We start from the raw sequence: 16,637 nt of genomic DNA, 5'->3' as shown, positions 1-16,637 counted from the left end.
AGAAGCTGGAACAGGAAGACAAAAGCTTGTAGACCTCCTAATACCAGATTTGGATGTGCCTCCCCGGTCTATTTGATCTTTTAAATGCCCTCTTTTCCTTTAATGTCTCATTCCTGTCCTCTCTATGATTATTTTTCTGTTTCCTTTCTCTTTCCTTGTACTTTTCTTCCTTTCCAGTCCTGCATCTTCTCTCACTCAATGAGTTTTTTGATTCTTCTTTCTTATTTTCAGTCTGCTCCTACACTTTCCATAATCTCTATCTGTCTTGGCAGCTGGCCACACACGGCTTGAGAAAATATTTTCCCAAAGACTGTTCATATCCACCACGTCAGAGAAAACATTTTCATGGATAGAAGAGCTATTATTTTAATAGGAAAAAAAGTCACGATAGCAACATTTCATTATTCATCCAAGAATTCTCAAAAGAAAGAAATGCTTATACAAATAGTAGCTGTTTGTCATGTCTGGATCAAGCTATCAAGTATTAAAAAGAAAACTCAGTTTAATAATTTGAAATGTTTCTCCAAGGTCCAACCACAACTCAAGTCATATGAACAGGGATTATAGGATTATAGGAGTGAAAAGAGATGAGATTACAGCACCCAAGTGCACCTCAACAAGGAAAAATACTAAGGTTCTTTTTAATCTCGTGGACAAGGGCTAAAAATTCAAAGTAGAAATAAGAGTGAGAATGTTCAACTAGAAAAATTAATTACTGGGGAAAATGATGAAATGTTTCAAATGCTGAGCTTCTCCAGATTACGATCCAAAAGCTTTCCAGGATTTAAGGTCAACAGAAGGGTAAGGCAGCCATGCACTTTGATATACACAGAGTCAAAGCAGATGATCTAATGGTGTATTTTGGGCTTAATGTCTATGAAAATAAATTCCATAGTAAGCAAACACCCAAGAAACTTTGCATGTCTCTTCTCTTCAGGCTGGAAAGTATATTCCACAGAGGTTTGTCGCTATTACACAAATAAAAGAAAGAAAACCTTCAAAGAGGCTTTTACTCAGACCAGATCTTTTTAAGTCAAAATTCCTTTCTTGGTTTCTTAAAATAAGAATTACAAAAAGGTAGGAGACTGGAAATTGCACTGGAGGGAGCAAAAGGCACAAAACCCCCCCATACAAAACCTTCAACCCAAAATACTTATTCCAAAGATGGTTAGAGAAAACTTGAGGTCTTTCTAGTAGATCCTGACACAAGGTAAATGTAAGGACAGTAAATACCAACCGAAGTAGAGCACATCCCTTTCCAACTGAAATAAGTCTGTTGTTAGAAAATGCTTATTCTGCTTACTTTAGTTGCTTTTAATTTCCACTCGTATTGATTTCTTTCATTTTCCAGCTCTTCCACTTTAATTTTGAGGTGCCTAAGTTCCTGCAGCAAACCCTGCAAAGGAAGAACAGCAGCTAAAAGTAAGATTTCTCTGGCAGATATTAATTCTTCATAGTCCTGAATTAAAGATCATGCATGAAACACACAGTAAAGGGACACTGAAGCAGCACACTAAAAACTGTGACCAGTCTAAGAGGTTGTCCCTTAAATGTCCCTTCTCCCTTTCCTTTATATCTTATTGTTCATTCTGAAGGACAATATTATTAAATCCTTGATGGAGCTCTGATAACACAAAAAGTCTTAAAATGAACTGAGGAAAAGAAAAATTTGCAGGCAACCCAATTTTGGAACTCCTGTGTAGCATATACATTAAGCATACACATTAATATCTTGGATTACAATAAAATTTATTTTGAATGACTCCCAGATTTGACTCTCAGATTATTTCTCCAATCTGCAGTTTGTCCTGTAGTCTAATAGTCCATTCAGCAGTTCTGGACAAAGGCAAACTCAGAAACAACAGCCCTATTTTCAAAATAGGTGTCATAATGAAAATAGTTATTTTTGTAATATAAACCCATAAGAGAAATTAGCGAAAAACTCCCACACAAAATAAGCAGATTACTTATAAAATGAGTTCTGGTGATTCAAATTTTAAGCAACTAAATTTTAAAGGCAACTAAAGCAATCTGATTTAAAAACAAATATTAAAATGGTCTTTTCCAGGCATACCAGTGTCATTCCACTTCCAGTGAACTTAAGCAGTATATGCAAAGTAGCTTTTGTTTTGACATGTGACATATTTTGATCAAATACAACCAGTATCTGTCATGCAAATTCAGCAATGCTTTCCTGGTAACTGTTAATGTCAGGGATTTAAAAAAAAAAAGAAAAAAAGGTGCTGGATTTGCTATTTTAAAAGTACAAGCAGATTATTTTTACTATGGTTCTTTTAATTCACTTTGACATTATCATTAGGAAAAGAAAGGATACGTGTCAGACAGTCTTAGCTGAAGCCATTTTATACTTGTGTTAAGCTTTTAAGATATTCAGGATTCAATAATCTGTGTTCAGAGGACTGGTGAGGGTGGCACCCTCAAGCACAGCTGGGGTGACATCACCACGAGGAAAAGTAGCAAACTACCAAACCATGCTGGCATGCTGCGTATCAGACAAATCCCAACCCAAAAATCCAAAAAAACCCCCAAACCACACAAGCACTACAGATTTACAAGTAAAATGGAAACTAAAGAAAAACCTGAAAGGGGTGATTGGGTCTTACAGGATCTGTGTTTTAGCAGACAGCCATCAACGGTGACCAAATTTGTCCCGATATTCGGGGATGGGATTTTTTTTTTCCTGGTAATTTTTATGACACTCTCACTCTTTGCTAAGCAAAGTCACAAAGATTAATGCCAAACATTCACAGCATAGCTCTGGTTAGTGGGATTTAGTTTGTGCAAGAGAAGAGAAGAGGCAATACACAGGCTTCTGCCAAGGGGTACTTCTCGTACATCACACCAAGAACAATTCTTCTGGCTCAGAGTCTCTACTGATCTTGGGCCAGATTGAGGACCATTAGGTGTCAAGTCTGGTTTCCTATCTTGAGACTTTCTTTCTTGGATTCTACTATTAATTTCCAGCTGCAGTCTACACATCTGCTCCTGTAGGTCACTGATCAGGTTCACTACTGACTGAAAACATGGGAGGAAAGGAAAAAAAAAAAAGACAAAAAAAAAAGACAGGTGAGAAAGAAAATGATGCAAAGAAGATATCTTTGTAGTTGCAGCACAAAGAAATACATGAAGCACATCAAAGGCAAACTAAAAAAAGACAGATTATGTGTTTCCCTTCTGACAAAGCATAAGCAAACAAGTAAAAAACTGGAATACTGCACAAAGCTACAGTTTAAATGGAACAGAATCTACATTCCAGACAATTTCATGATTCTGATTCTAAAGTTAAGATCAGAATTTGGTTCCTCATTTTTGGAAACTTTTACAGTCACATGAAGTCAAATAAAGGAAAATTTGGAGCATGTTTTGATATGCTGGCTCAGAGGTACACTTTTGCTGAAATAGGACTTGATTACATTCATTTTCCCTGCCAAATCATCCACTAGGAAGAAACTGCAAAGCGCTCAGTTGGGGCCATAACCTACTTTTTCACAATTTATACACAGAATTTATAAGTAAAGTAATTCTGTTTCCATGTCCAGCATGGGGCAGAAAAGTAACTCCCTTCCCTCTCCTGCTATCTGGGCTGGACCTTGACATGGAGAAGGACTTAAGAAACATACTTAGGAGAAATCAAAGGATACTACAGAAGTAATTACTTTAACGTGTGCCAATTTGCTGGTCAGCTTCTTGGATTTGTGTGTATCAGTGATACACACACAAAAATAGCCAGTTCAGAAAGCAAACCAAAGTCAAGTATTAAAATCTATATTACATTGCACCTAGGTCCCCAAACTGTAGCAAAGAGAGCTGGGTATTTTCTCAGGTATTACAAGTTGAGAGTGACACTCTCTTGGCTTTCATGTACATTTAATAACATGTGTTTTGTGATTTCTCAGCCTTCTCAAGTGGAATAAATTTGATGAGCTTAATCTATCTCCCAAAGGAGCGGAAGAGATTTTAGCGGACAGAACAACAGATAAAATGGCAGGATTTTTTTTTAATTTTTTTTTCATTACAGTGCACAACAGTCATCCTGTAACCTCAGCTCTCTGGTGAAACAACAGTCTCAAACTTAGGGAACAGCTACTGCATGGACAGGATACTGTTCTGACCAGGTAAGTATTAACGCAACCAATCTCACACTGCATCAGCATCTGCAGCCAACTTAAGACATACAAAATGTGTGTACAAAGTTAGGTATGAGAGCTTCACATGTTTAGGTATTTTTCTAGGGGCTTAAGGTGTGCTTAAGATGAAAGTCAGAAAAGCAGTTACATATATTTCACTTTATATGTATTATTGTCAATCGGGATCACAACGTCTGATGTTAATCCTCTGTCATCCAACAAACATTTAAGCCACATAAATGAGGAGTAGTTCCATAAACAATCAAAAAATTTAGGAAGAATACTGGTCCCTAGCAGACCAATTCTGCAATATCCAGTATTATTTAGGCTGGCATGTTTTGCCAGGCTGCACATTTAAGGACAGCTCCCCGAGGTGAAAATATATCATTCATTCAAAGGACACAAGAGTCACTTTACAGCCACACAATAAGACACTAGCAAGGGGAACATCCCCCCAGCTAACTCATCCTCTACACTACAGCTGTCTCTACAATTCAGACACTATCCACAACATCTTCCATACTTGGATTTTGTTTCTTTTCTTACCCTCATCTCCACAATCAGGTACCCCACTGAGCAGTACCAGCCGGGAATTGGAATTGTCAGGACACACATCCATCTCCTTTGCTTCCTTTTAAGCACCAAAGCTTGGTCTGTGCTCCTCTGTGACACAGACACTGTTAACCCACACGAGGTTGTGTTCCTGCTCAAACAGGATGCACAGACTTCTGAGCACAAACTGAGAGCTGCTCCAGCTGTGGCAACACGGGGGAGTTCAGAAGCACTTCGGCTGTCGACTTGGAATTCTTTTCTCTTTTGCCTCACATTAAAAGTGGGAATGGGAAACACTGTGTCCACACAGACTGTCCTCAGGGCAAACTTGACAGTACAGATGAACTCCAGCTGCAATATGTACCTTTACAGTTGTTTCTATTTTCAAGGTAGGACAGGCTTCTCGTTTTCAAGATTCTTTCACAGCATGAACATTTACTAACACTAACATATGACATCTTGATTTAGATGGGACAACACACCAAACTCCCCAGTGAGAGTCAGTGGCTCACCGACTCAAGTTTCTTTGGAATTGCAAGTAAGTTTGCGCTAGACATTTAATTCAGAAGTTACAAGAGCCACAAAATACTTGCCAACAGTTTCTAGCCAAAACCACAGCACTTATCCCATGCTAAAAAAGAAAGCAGTAGGATAGAAGAATCGGCTTTGAGGCAAGTTGAATTGGACAATTGCTACTGCAGTCTCTGGACAGTGACACAAAGTCTCTTTTGTCCACGTTTAGGTAGAGCAGGGATCTGGGCTGCCTTTAATCACTTGATAATGCCCCTCACTCATACCTTGCTACATTAAAACCCCCGTATTTTCAAAATTTCTGAGGCTTCTCAGGTAAGAGAAAAGCTGCACAAACCCCTCAGGTGAGACTTCAGAAACCTTCAAAGCATTACTGTGGCAAAAGTAGAACAGCAAGGGAATTAAAATGACAAAGCCAAGAGTGAGACAGTCCATTTACAAGCAGCTATTCTCCTGGCCCCTGTGTAATATATATAAATAAATGGCACTTTAAATTTAGTATGTGCTTTTGGAGAGCCAGAGACAAGTGGCATTCAGTGTGAAATCAATACCTTTGAGAGGAGGTTAGAGATGCTTGATAAACTCTTTGCTGCTAACTAAAACCAAACCCAAATGACAGCTGCACAAGATAAAGTGAAACGAATCTGACACATTAAAACTTGCTCATATTTAGAAGGGTATCTTAATTTGCTTTGTTTCCTCCCAACCCAACCAGAAAAATAATTCTATAGATAAAGCCTTTGTGACTGGAAACAGGTGCTGTGAAATAAGCCAGCACAAAATTAGAACACAGAGCAAACATAGTTTAGCTGAATTATTCTGCAATGCCACATTTAATTTTAAACTTCTGAAAACCCATTATTATATTTAGAAATAGCAGGGTCAGCCATGAAGTATAATTAACAAGCTGTTTAAAATGGTTTAACTACTGGATGGCTTTGTAACACATGCATCCACGTGAAAAAACTGATAGTAGCAAATCCATCAAATCACTATTCTGATCACCTTTGTCAATCCTAAACTCAGTTTTGGAAGCAGCAACTGGCCAGCTGCAGTCCATGAGAAAGGGTTTTGCCCTGCCAACCACAGCTTTGCTCCACTCATGCAAAAGGCATTACACACTGTAAGAGCATGTTGCAGTGGCCATGGTGTGCAGAGATACAGTTACAGCAAGATTAATTTCATTTGATCACTTGTCAGTTTGGAAAACTGTCTCACTCTGAAGCAATGAGGTGATCAGAACACACCTGTGTGCGTAAGAACAAGAGCAAACCACAGGTAGACTGTTTGTGCATGTCAAAGTGGTTTACTCACTAGAAAGAGGAGGCAAGAAGTTTAGGAGAACAAACTATTACCAAATTTAAGCAGCTGTGGTTTAATAAAGAAAACGTATAAATAAATTTCATTCTGATGTTTGAAATCATGTCTGTATCGAAAAATTAATATAATTTACAGGAAGCAAAGATGAAATAGGGTTAAAGCATTAGAATTCAAATAGGCATCCTATTTGATTGGAAACAACCCCTGTTTGTCTTGCTATATTGGATTACTGCTTATTCAGGATAATCTGAAATAATGATACAAGTATCTCAACAAGCAAACCAAAAATGCTGTTTATTTCCCAAAGCTTCACCTACAACATCTATTTTCCTTGCTTTGCACATACACATTTTTGACTTTCAACAGGCCAGAAATCTAATCACATCCTGGGGTAGTTAATAATTCAGCGCATACTTAACACAACGATTCTCAGCTTTTCCATCAGATTAGAATCCTTTTCCATCTCAGCAGGAATGTGTCCTATCACTTAGCAATACAACAAAGGCTTCCAGGCGAACAAAGCTCAACTTTTCCACCCAAGGGGGCACACACACCTTCCTGCAGCGGCAGAAGAATTCCACAGGTCACCCTCATCACAGAACCAGACCGATGGGCTACTCAAAAAGTCCTGTCAATAAAAATGCACCCAAAAGCTTTGCTGCTTTCCAGGAGTCAGGCTGACTGGGCATTCTCATCCCGGTATTCCACATGCCATGAGAAGAGCTCAACGCCTCGGCTGCTGGGAGCAGGCTCCCATCTGCAGCAATTAGGAGCTGCTCAGACCTGTTCAGGTTTTCAGGTACTGTGAAGGTGCTCAGACCTTCTGTACACAAAGCACTGACAATTAAGCGTGAAAGAGCATGAGAAGGGCCACAGATGGTAAAAGCAGCAGCTGGTGCCTCTCTGGCTTGCAAGCTCTGCCAGGAACTGTTCTCTTTAAGTTATCTTTTGATCTCTAAAGAAAACTTCAGAGAATAAATAAGCGGGAAAACAAACACACCCCAAATGTGTTATGTTGGTGCAGTTAAATTACCGATGCACAGTTATCAAATATTCCACCAGCAACGTTATGGAGAGCAAACAGTCTGCCTGGATTTCAAATTCTCCTGAGCCAATATGGAATAAAGTTTTGGGTATTTTTTTTCAGTCAGCAATGTATAAATCTCAGACAGTGTAACTCTTCTTTTCCAGGTAATCCTCTCCTGCTAGTTGATCCCATTATAGGACCACTGAGTCAGGCAACACATGGCAATTTGTATGAATTCTCTCTTCCAGGATTGCTTTCCTTCCCAGCTCCCACCTGCTGTCCACTACCATGAAATGGGTGTTGTTCAGATGATGTTTCACATGTTCATTCAGTATGTTTCATACTGAATTTCTTAACCAACACAGCAAAAAGCAAAGCTCCTTTGATGTCCAGAACTCTCCACATCTGAAGGGAATTGCCTCCAGTCCATAACTTTTTTTTTTTTTGCATTATTTATCATGTAACCACATGGCAAAACACTCATTTGAGGCAAATGCCCTGGCCCATGTCTTTCCCTCCCAAGTGCCACAAATGCATTAAAATCCCCAAGTTTGATCATCTTGGTGCTTGTAGCACCACTGATACTATTGAGCTGACAGTCTTTTCTGCCACATAAACAAGGAAAGAGCTCTGGTAGGAATGCCAGGCCAGCTCCTGTGGAAAGGAAAGGGTTAAATGAACATCAACTGTAATATATGCTTCTGGAAGGGACTGTGCCTTGATTAAAGCCAAACAAGCAAACTCTGAAGTATAATGACAGAGGGGAAAAGGAAACCACATCCCAAAAATGCATGATCACACTCCTCACTGAATTCATAGGATCAATGATACGGGCTGTGCTGTAAGCATGGAAAATCCTATTGCATGCTGACCAGCTCAAAAGCTCAGGTGTATGACACCACATCATAGACACGTGATAGAAAAAAACCTAAAAACAAGCTAATGAAAAAAACAAAACTCACCTCAGCTTTGTTCTGTTTCTCTTCATATTCACTCTGTTCCTTTTCCATACCAACCAGCTTAATCTTCAGGTCTGAAACTTCAGCCATCAGATCTAATTTCTGTGTCTCCAGCGATGTGCGACTCAGCAATTCCTGAATGCAAAGCAGAGTATTTTCTCCAGTTATTTATTTGAACACTGACAGACTGCAATGTAATTTATTGGCAGGCCCACACTAAAGTCCCTACCCCACAGTTGAACTGTGTGTTTCTCAAGTGCTGCAGTTATTTTCATCTAAATGTTCTTCTGTGTTAATCACTAAACCACTGTGCCCCACTCCTTATTTCAATAAAATGTGTGGCAAAGTTAATCCCTGGGCAAGACATGAAATCGAGAACAATACCAAGGCTGAACAAACACAAACCTACATAATGACACATTACAAAATAGTTGGCGTCTTCCTAAAATACCCATCAGACAAAGCTATGCTTTAGTATTACATTGTAGACCTTCTTGTCATTTGTTATTCAATACAGGACATGTTACAAAATGAGAACCCTAACAAAAATACCAAATTGACAAAGACAAGCAATGCTTCTGCAGTCACACTAATAGTACTTGAGAGCTTACACCATGTAGTACTTGGTAACTTTTGAAGGCTACACACTATGGAGGGAACAGCAGTGAATGAAAGTGGTATGTCCTGACTGGAACTAAAAGGCAATCTCTAAACTGAGTAACAGTGAAAAGGAGAAACAACTGGCCTTGACTTTTGCTTTTGTGCCCCAGGCTTGTTTTTCAGATTGCAGAGAAGACATACTTTGGATGGAGTCATCTCACTGTCTTTGGAAACCATTCAATATTCACACCTTCATTGCATCTTTCAGTTTTCAAGAAAGCCAATGCCAAAAATTCAACAGTGTTTATCATATATATATATATATATATATATATATATATATATATATATAAAGTGCTCACGTTGGCCTCTATTTTCCAAAAGTCCATTCTGGAGCTTAAGCCTTATTGAAAAATTCATACCTAAACTTTCCAAGTGCCCAATTAATTTTGTTTGTTTGTTTCTGAATGGTTACAAGTGTTTACAGTAATTCATAAATCACATTAGTGTTTTGATCACATGAAACACACTGAGGAATCACAGCTGATTCCGGTTTGAATTACATGGAAGTGACTTAACTGAAGCTGCCATAGTTAATCTTGGTCTATGCTGATGTTAGTGAGTGATCAGAATCCCCTTGTCCATCACCCTTTTCTCGCCTCTTTCTCTCCTATAAACTGTACAGTGTGTTGTAGACCAGGGCTTGGAACCAAGGAAGCCACAAAGGTTATTTTAAAAATTATACAGCTAAGGTTTGCTTTGAAGCCCAATCTGCCCTACATGTGAATTGGTTTAGTCTGGTGGGGAATACTGCCCGAATTAAAAGCAGTACTAAACTTGCATCGGCATTGCAACACCAATTATCTAAGCCACCACTATTCCCAGTGCCATGCCCATTCCTGCTGACATCAGCAATGATATTTGTGTATGGATAGGAAAATAAACAAAAATGTAGCCCCATGGTTTGGGCTTTTTTTTTTTTCCTTCTTCTCTAAATAAAATAAATCAAGCACTAATCAGGAAAAGATATTGCACTGACTTTTATTATTGAGAAAATACAAGAGGCAGTCACCTAATGAAATCCCAGGAGTAGCTGCTTTCTACAAAGATGATTGCAAATTACAATTATAATTACAAATACCTCCTCTATCTTCCAGAAAAACACTAACTTGCATGAATTTCAGAGGCACATTTCAGTCCAGACTGGAATAGGCTCTGCACAGCTGTTGACATAGCAGACTACTGCAACTTAAGACACAGCTATAAATGAGAATTTTGATATGAAAAAAGGCCAGTGAACATCAGAAAAGGTAGCAGGATGAGGCAACTCTGGCCCTGTGGACAGACTCTATTCAGTGTTGAACTAAAACAACACTTAGACTTTGTTTTGGACACTGACATGATGTTCCATGATATGAGAGAAGGATTTCTTAATAAGGCAAGGAGACACGGCATCCCTCTGGAGATTTTTAACAAAAGATCAATCCTTTGAATGCACCATCTGGCATTACTCCTTATTTTTTTTTTCTATAGACTCCAAAATGACACTAAGTTATGCAATGCAGAGCAATACACACTCACTGCTCTCCCGTTCCAAGTTCAGTAGCTCCGTGTGAACACGAAGGCACCACCTGGTATAAGTGAGCATGAAGGCAGCTGATTCTCTTTTTTTTTTTTTTTTAAATCAGCTCTAACAAAATTTTGCAGTTTGCTCTCAAGCTGGAGAATCAGATTCCCAGCTAGAGTAAACTGGCACAAAACTCTTGACTTAAAATAGACAAAACAGCTAACTATCCCTAGTTTGTTTTCAATGGAGCTACACTGATTTAAAACAGCTGACAATTTCTCTTGCATCTAGAGAATCTAACTTTTGCTTTGAAAGCAAGTGCCGTTTAAAGTAAATGTCCCCTCTTGAAATGGTAACATCTGGAAGCAATTATTTTCATCTTCAAGCAGATGCTCACAGTGAACAGCTCATTAAGAATGTGACCCATTTTGTTACAGAGAAATTATAGTGTATTTCAGTGGTATGATGCAACTTCAATCCGGCCAGAATAAATATGCAATTGTAAGAAAAGAAAACACAAATTTATGTTATTGATTTTAAAGCAAAAAAAAAAAGATAATACAAGACAGGCAAAGTGGTAATTTGGGCTGTAGCAGCTTTAGGAGGATCCTAAAGAGCTGAAATACAGAACAGAAATAGAACATATCATAGGGAATCTTCTTTAGAAACAAGATACTTCGTTTTAGTTTTAATTTTAAAATGTACTATAAGTATCATTTAATTTCTTAAAGTTCTTTGTTTGAAACTCAACCTTTAACTTTAAAAATTAAGGGAAAAAAGTTATTTTTGAGTAGAATAATTACAAAGATGAGTCCTGCAGAAGCTACAACATGTATGTACCAGACAGATCAAGGAACAGCAAACTATTTCCAAATACAAATGTATTTTTAAAATTCACACTGTATACTTCTAAAACATTTAACCGACTTTTCCAATATTCCCAGTGAAACTGCAGCATATGCTCTATATCTCACATTCACATTTTATCCTCTTGGATATACATAATTCTTATAAAGCAGCTTATAAAATTTAACATGACAGAAAACAGCTTGAAAAGAGGACCCTACACTTTTCTAGGGTGTCAGCTGCAAGCACAGAAAATTCCAGGATATTTAGCTCTTCATAAAACAGAAGAAACAATCATGCCATACACTGATTGAGAAACCACAAGTAAGATTTTAGTTGGGGGGGGGGAAGAACCCCCCCCGAAGATCCCATTTTGCACTTGTGCACCACACAAAATACAAACATTCAAAAAATTCCTAACTTTTCACGCTTATTAAAAGAGTTGAGAGAGAGAGAGACAGACCAACCGACCTACCTGGTAAGCAACATCCAGCCAGAGCCACCACTAATGAGGACTGCACTTCTCAAGTGCTGTGTGTCAGCTGTGGTAGAAATAAGATATTTGCTTAGCTGAAAACACAGCTGAGAGCAATGTACATCTGTAATCACCATGAAATGGTGCAAGTCAGTAGCAGTCAGTGAATTACAGCCCTCCAATTCATCATCTGCCCATTATGTAGCTAAGCAAGGGAAAGGACAGAACTTCCCACTGCACTGCCAATTCGAATCTGCCTGACCAGCAGGACTCCTGCCTACATTAGCTGCAAAATAACTAAGCAGTGGAATGCTCACCTGTACAGATAAGCTGGACAACTTGAGGCAAACACTCTGAAAACCTTATGGCTCACATCAGAGCAGCACAGAGCACACTTGAAAATCTGAAATGCTAAGCCAGCTGCTGGCAAGAAGTTACCGCATGCTATAAACAAGTGCTGAAATTCATCTAAGATCAGATAACTCAGGCAACTGAAAGTTGAAGGAATGATCTTTGCCAGCCAGCAATGTTCCTGAGAAGCAAACAGATACACGCCAGATTTATACCCTGCAACCAAGACAGGATTCTGGCTTCCCTGAGTATAAGACAACTGCAAAACCAGAGCAGGTACACATGAAACAGCATTGGATTCAAGTTCCTACTCTCATACAGCTCCTCTCTGCCTTCTTCTGATCCACTGTTTTTTAAAAGATCCTCCACCGTGCCCCACACAGGGCACTGTCTGCCCACACCTTCCCCTGGCCCTTGCACTCAGGCAGAAGTGGGACATAAACTGACACGAGAAAAGAGATCCACTCCTGCTAGCATTCAAACATTTCAGTTTCTTTTGTTTATTTTTTAAGATAGAAAGAGTCCTAAAACCAAGTGCTTTCTACACTGCAAGATAATTTACTTCACTGAAGACAAAACTGAGTTTACACAACACAACCATGCAACAAGGGTCCCTTGGATTGCATCTTGCAATTATGTGTCAGAAATAATGTGAAAGGCAGAAGGACACGGTCAAAGCACATCCAGGATTTGGTACAGATCAGCTACAGGAAAGACATTGCCACACAGACCAGTATTTTCATTGGCAAAACAAACTGCTATACTTTATGCCAGAGAGCTTCAATGGGAATTAGTATCTGTTAAATAAAACAAATGCAGCTCTGGAATAGCAAAGAGGTAACTAACTAATCTTACAATAACTACCAAAAAATACACAGTGAAAGAACTGTGGAGGTGAAATCTGTATGTGCAGAAAATTCACTTTTCAAACTGACTTAACTCAACTGTCAAGCCTGACAGCACAGATTCCAGAGCACTGATGTGTTTACATTAGGCATGGCTGGTACTTTCTGCTATGGGACAGTTTAGGCAACTTTACAGAGCAAAATTTACTTCTGCTTTCCAATTCTACAGCAAGTTGATAGGAGATTCTCCCAAGGCTAACACAGCAATGTTCAACATCCTCTTTTCTCTTAGAAAAAAATATATTTCTTTCTTAAAATTGACTGGAAGAAAGTACTTAAGTGATGCCACAAAGTAACTTGGAACAAGACACATATACATCATTGCTTCCTAAAACTGGCTGTAACTTTACATTTTAAAGCAGTTGATATACTGGAAATGGACTATGTCACAGCATACACTGTTTTCACAGGATAATTCTAGGCAGTTTTTTTCTTTTATTTTTGACATATTCATTACAATGTGCTAAGGGGAAATGCAGGTAACTATTCACACAGGCCAGCTTTTCCATATAATTTACACATTTAATGGCAAGACAGAGACACCACTGGAAGGCAACTCAATGAGATCAAACTGGTGTGTTGCCCCCAGTCATGCTCGAGGAAATTTTCTCTTACCATTTACTATGAAGGTTGACCTTGTTTCTTGGCCCAAACAGGAATCATACTTTAAGAGTGATCTGAAGTTTTGTCATTGACTTTCTCGAGTTTTTGAAAGACCTGCTTTGTTTTTGAAGAAAGAAAATGCAAACACCTTCAAGGTGAAAACGGCTTTTCTTGATTATAGTCTGTACTGGAAAAAGTATCCTCACAAAAGTAAAATGTTGAGTTTGACACCATAAGCATCACATGCCTGCATTATCTGTAACTGTGCACACCAGGGCATCTCTGCCTCTCTTACACAGGATTCTCTTGCTCCTCAAATGCTGCTGAGCTGTATTTTCTTTGGCTGTGGTTCCACAGACAGGTAGGTCAAACACATCTCTCCATTGCCCCTGTGCCACACCTTGACCTTTTCTGTGAGCTGTTTCAACTCACCCAGCAGAAAAAACACCCCCTTCCTTTTAAACCCCAAGTTAGTTTTCTCCCAGTCCCTGAGTTTGATGAGCATGACAGTACCAAATCAGTTGCAGAAGCACATAGTAAGGAAGAGGGAGAAGGATGAAAGGAGAAAGAGACCTTCTCCTTTTTGTTGCAGCAACCTTTAGATTGGTTCAGCTCATTTCTTGAAAGTTCAGATTTGACTAAGGGATGTTGCACCATCCTCTCAGAGCAATGAAGAACTGTGATTTTCTTCAAAGCAGCAGTGGTATCTGTTGCTACTATTCCGCATTCAAGATGCCCATCCAAAATGCTGAACAGCCATTTTATGTTATTTGTATAAATTTTATTTTAGCTGCTGTCTCAGAAGTGGTTCCATGATCACTTTGTAGCAAGGTTCAAAACAACTGTGCATAAATCATAAGCCAGAAGGATTTTAGCCAGTAACCCCACCCTGACAAAGAGAACAAGTCTCTGCTAGCATAGATTCAGCAAAAAGTATTTTTCAGGGTAGCATTGCATACCCTTTCTGTTGTGGAACTGCCATGTATCATCACTAAATTATCCTAAAGTTTATTATTTTTGTTTTTATAGTAGCATATTGGGCACAGAACTAATTAAAAGCCACTTTTCTTACAGTTCCCAAAATTAAAAAGATAGGGCTTATCCTGAACTCAGGTATATTAAGTCAATAATATGCTTATCCATACTGCAGTTAGCTTTATTCTACTAATATACATGAAAGATTTTTCAAGCTGGAGCAGTTATCTTTATCACTCCACTTTCCATTTAGAAGAAGCAGTTGACTTAAGTTCACAAAGACAAAAATGGGTGGAAATAAGTATATTGTAAATAAACAAGCAGAACCATGAAACAAAACTGAATTTACACACACCTCAGGAAGGTAACAGAAGTCACTCTGAAAAGCAGGACACTAGCAACTTCTGGCTGAGATCTGAACCCAAATCTCCCCCAAATCCATCTTCTGAAGCCCCTGAGGCCACATACCCACTCTACTTCTGACAAATGGTCTGCAGGAAGGTCTGTTGGCCACATATCTTACAGGAATGTCATAAACACCACACGATTAGATCATTCTCTTCTCTCTAAATCTCAGCTCACTCCCATCTTTTCAACAAGATGAACTGAGAAAAGAACCTTCAAAATAAACTATAATAAATAGGACCCTCTACTGAGCCCTAATGAATGCACAACTTCTCTTGACTATTGAGATGTTGAGAGATCTAACTTGGGTTTCCCATAACCCACCCTCTACTGGGAGATGTAATCTGTGTGAGAAACAACAACTACAGCCGTTCGGAGTTATCTCAAAATTTAGATTTAAGGTTTATGTTTAAACATATCTGGAGATTCTCTGACTTCTTTAGCTTCAGTACAGTCCTTTGTAGCTTATCCCTTTAGGATCAGCTTTGTAAGCAGTTTGTGCACGTGCATAATGCCAGACGAGTAGATGCAAATGTTTTCACTGAAACAGCAAAGTAGGTGCACCATTATATTCTATTCTATTCTCAGATGCCTCAGTTTTATGTTAAATAAGGCTTTAAATTCACAGTTTCCTCAGAAGACTATCAGGGCAAAAAAACTGAAGTCAGAGAAACAATGAACAGTTTTAGCAGAAGCCACAGAACAACTATCTAGTTTTTAGGTTGAAACAGGAAGCTTCTACATTCTATTGTGAACGCCTTCCTGAAGTCTGAAAACAGATTCTCATAACTTAAACAGTTACTGTTCTTTGAATTTCACTTCAGATCTCACTGGACAACTAAATGCACTCACTATCTGCATTTTTAAAAATGTCCCCTCAGAATAAAACCTTTTCTAGTCGGAAGCATTTTGGGCTGCAAGAGTTGTGTGACCTGGAAGGTTTTTTTCCCAAGAATCTTTGAGAGTAGTAATTTCAAAGGTTTAGGATAGAAGTTTATCTTACAGAAACTGCTGCTGTTTACATAGATATGTACAAGGCTGCTTACAATAATTTCAAGCTATGATCAGTTCATAGAAAGACTTTTATATTTCACATAAAATAGTAAATTTTTAATAAAAATTTTGTGTGGTGAGAACTAGGTTCATCAAGAACAGTATCTATCCTGCAAATTTTGGCATAGATTTTTAGGGTTATTTACAGTTTCAAACCTATTTTTGTATCTATATACTGTATTGACAGAAGATCTGCATCTGTAAAAACGTGAAAGTTCTTTCACATCAACAGACCTGCAAGCTCTGCAGTAACATACAAAATTAAACATATTTAACCTATCATTTGTTCTGCTCCCTCAACATAGAACATCAAAGAGCCT

The 16,637-nt window shown here is 38.5% G+C and overlaps 1 protein-coding gene across 12 annotated transcripts in view; it reads right to left on the bottom strand.

Moving 5' to 3' along the window:
• Positions 1-16,637, bottom strand: part of PPFIBP2 (PPFIA binding protein 2) — a 101,391-nt gene that overhangs the window by 25,600 nt on the left and 59,154 nt on the right. For 6 of the 12 annotated variants that reach the window (XM_064657251.1, XM_064657253.1, XM_064657254.1 and 3 more), the window contains 3 exons: positions 8,541-8,672; positions 2,857-3,036; positions 1,304-1,396 (listed from right to left, as the gene is read on the bottom strand). In XM_064657251.1, the coding sequence (XP_064513321.1) occupies positions 1,304-1,396; positions 2,857-3,036; positions 8,541-8,672 (405 nt within the window). Of the gene's footprint in view, positions 1-1,303; positions 1,397-2,856; positions 3,037-8,540; positions 8,673-12,025; positions 12,165-12,342; positions 12,609-16,637 lie in introns of those variants that run through there. The other 6 variants (XM_064657255.1, XM_064657256.1, XM_064657262.1 and 3 more) reach the window with 4 other exon arrangements.

The sequence above is a fragment of the Pseudopipra pipra genome, chromosome 6, assembly GCF_036250125.1.
Source record: "Pseudopipra pipra isolate bDixPip1 chromosome 6, bDixPip1.hap1, whole genome shotgun sequence".
NCBI lineage: Eukaryota > Metazoa > Chordata > Aves > Passeriformes > Pipridae > Pseudopipra > Pseudopipra pipra.
This window is presented reverse-complemented; position numbering and strand designations above follow the sequence as displayed.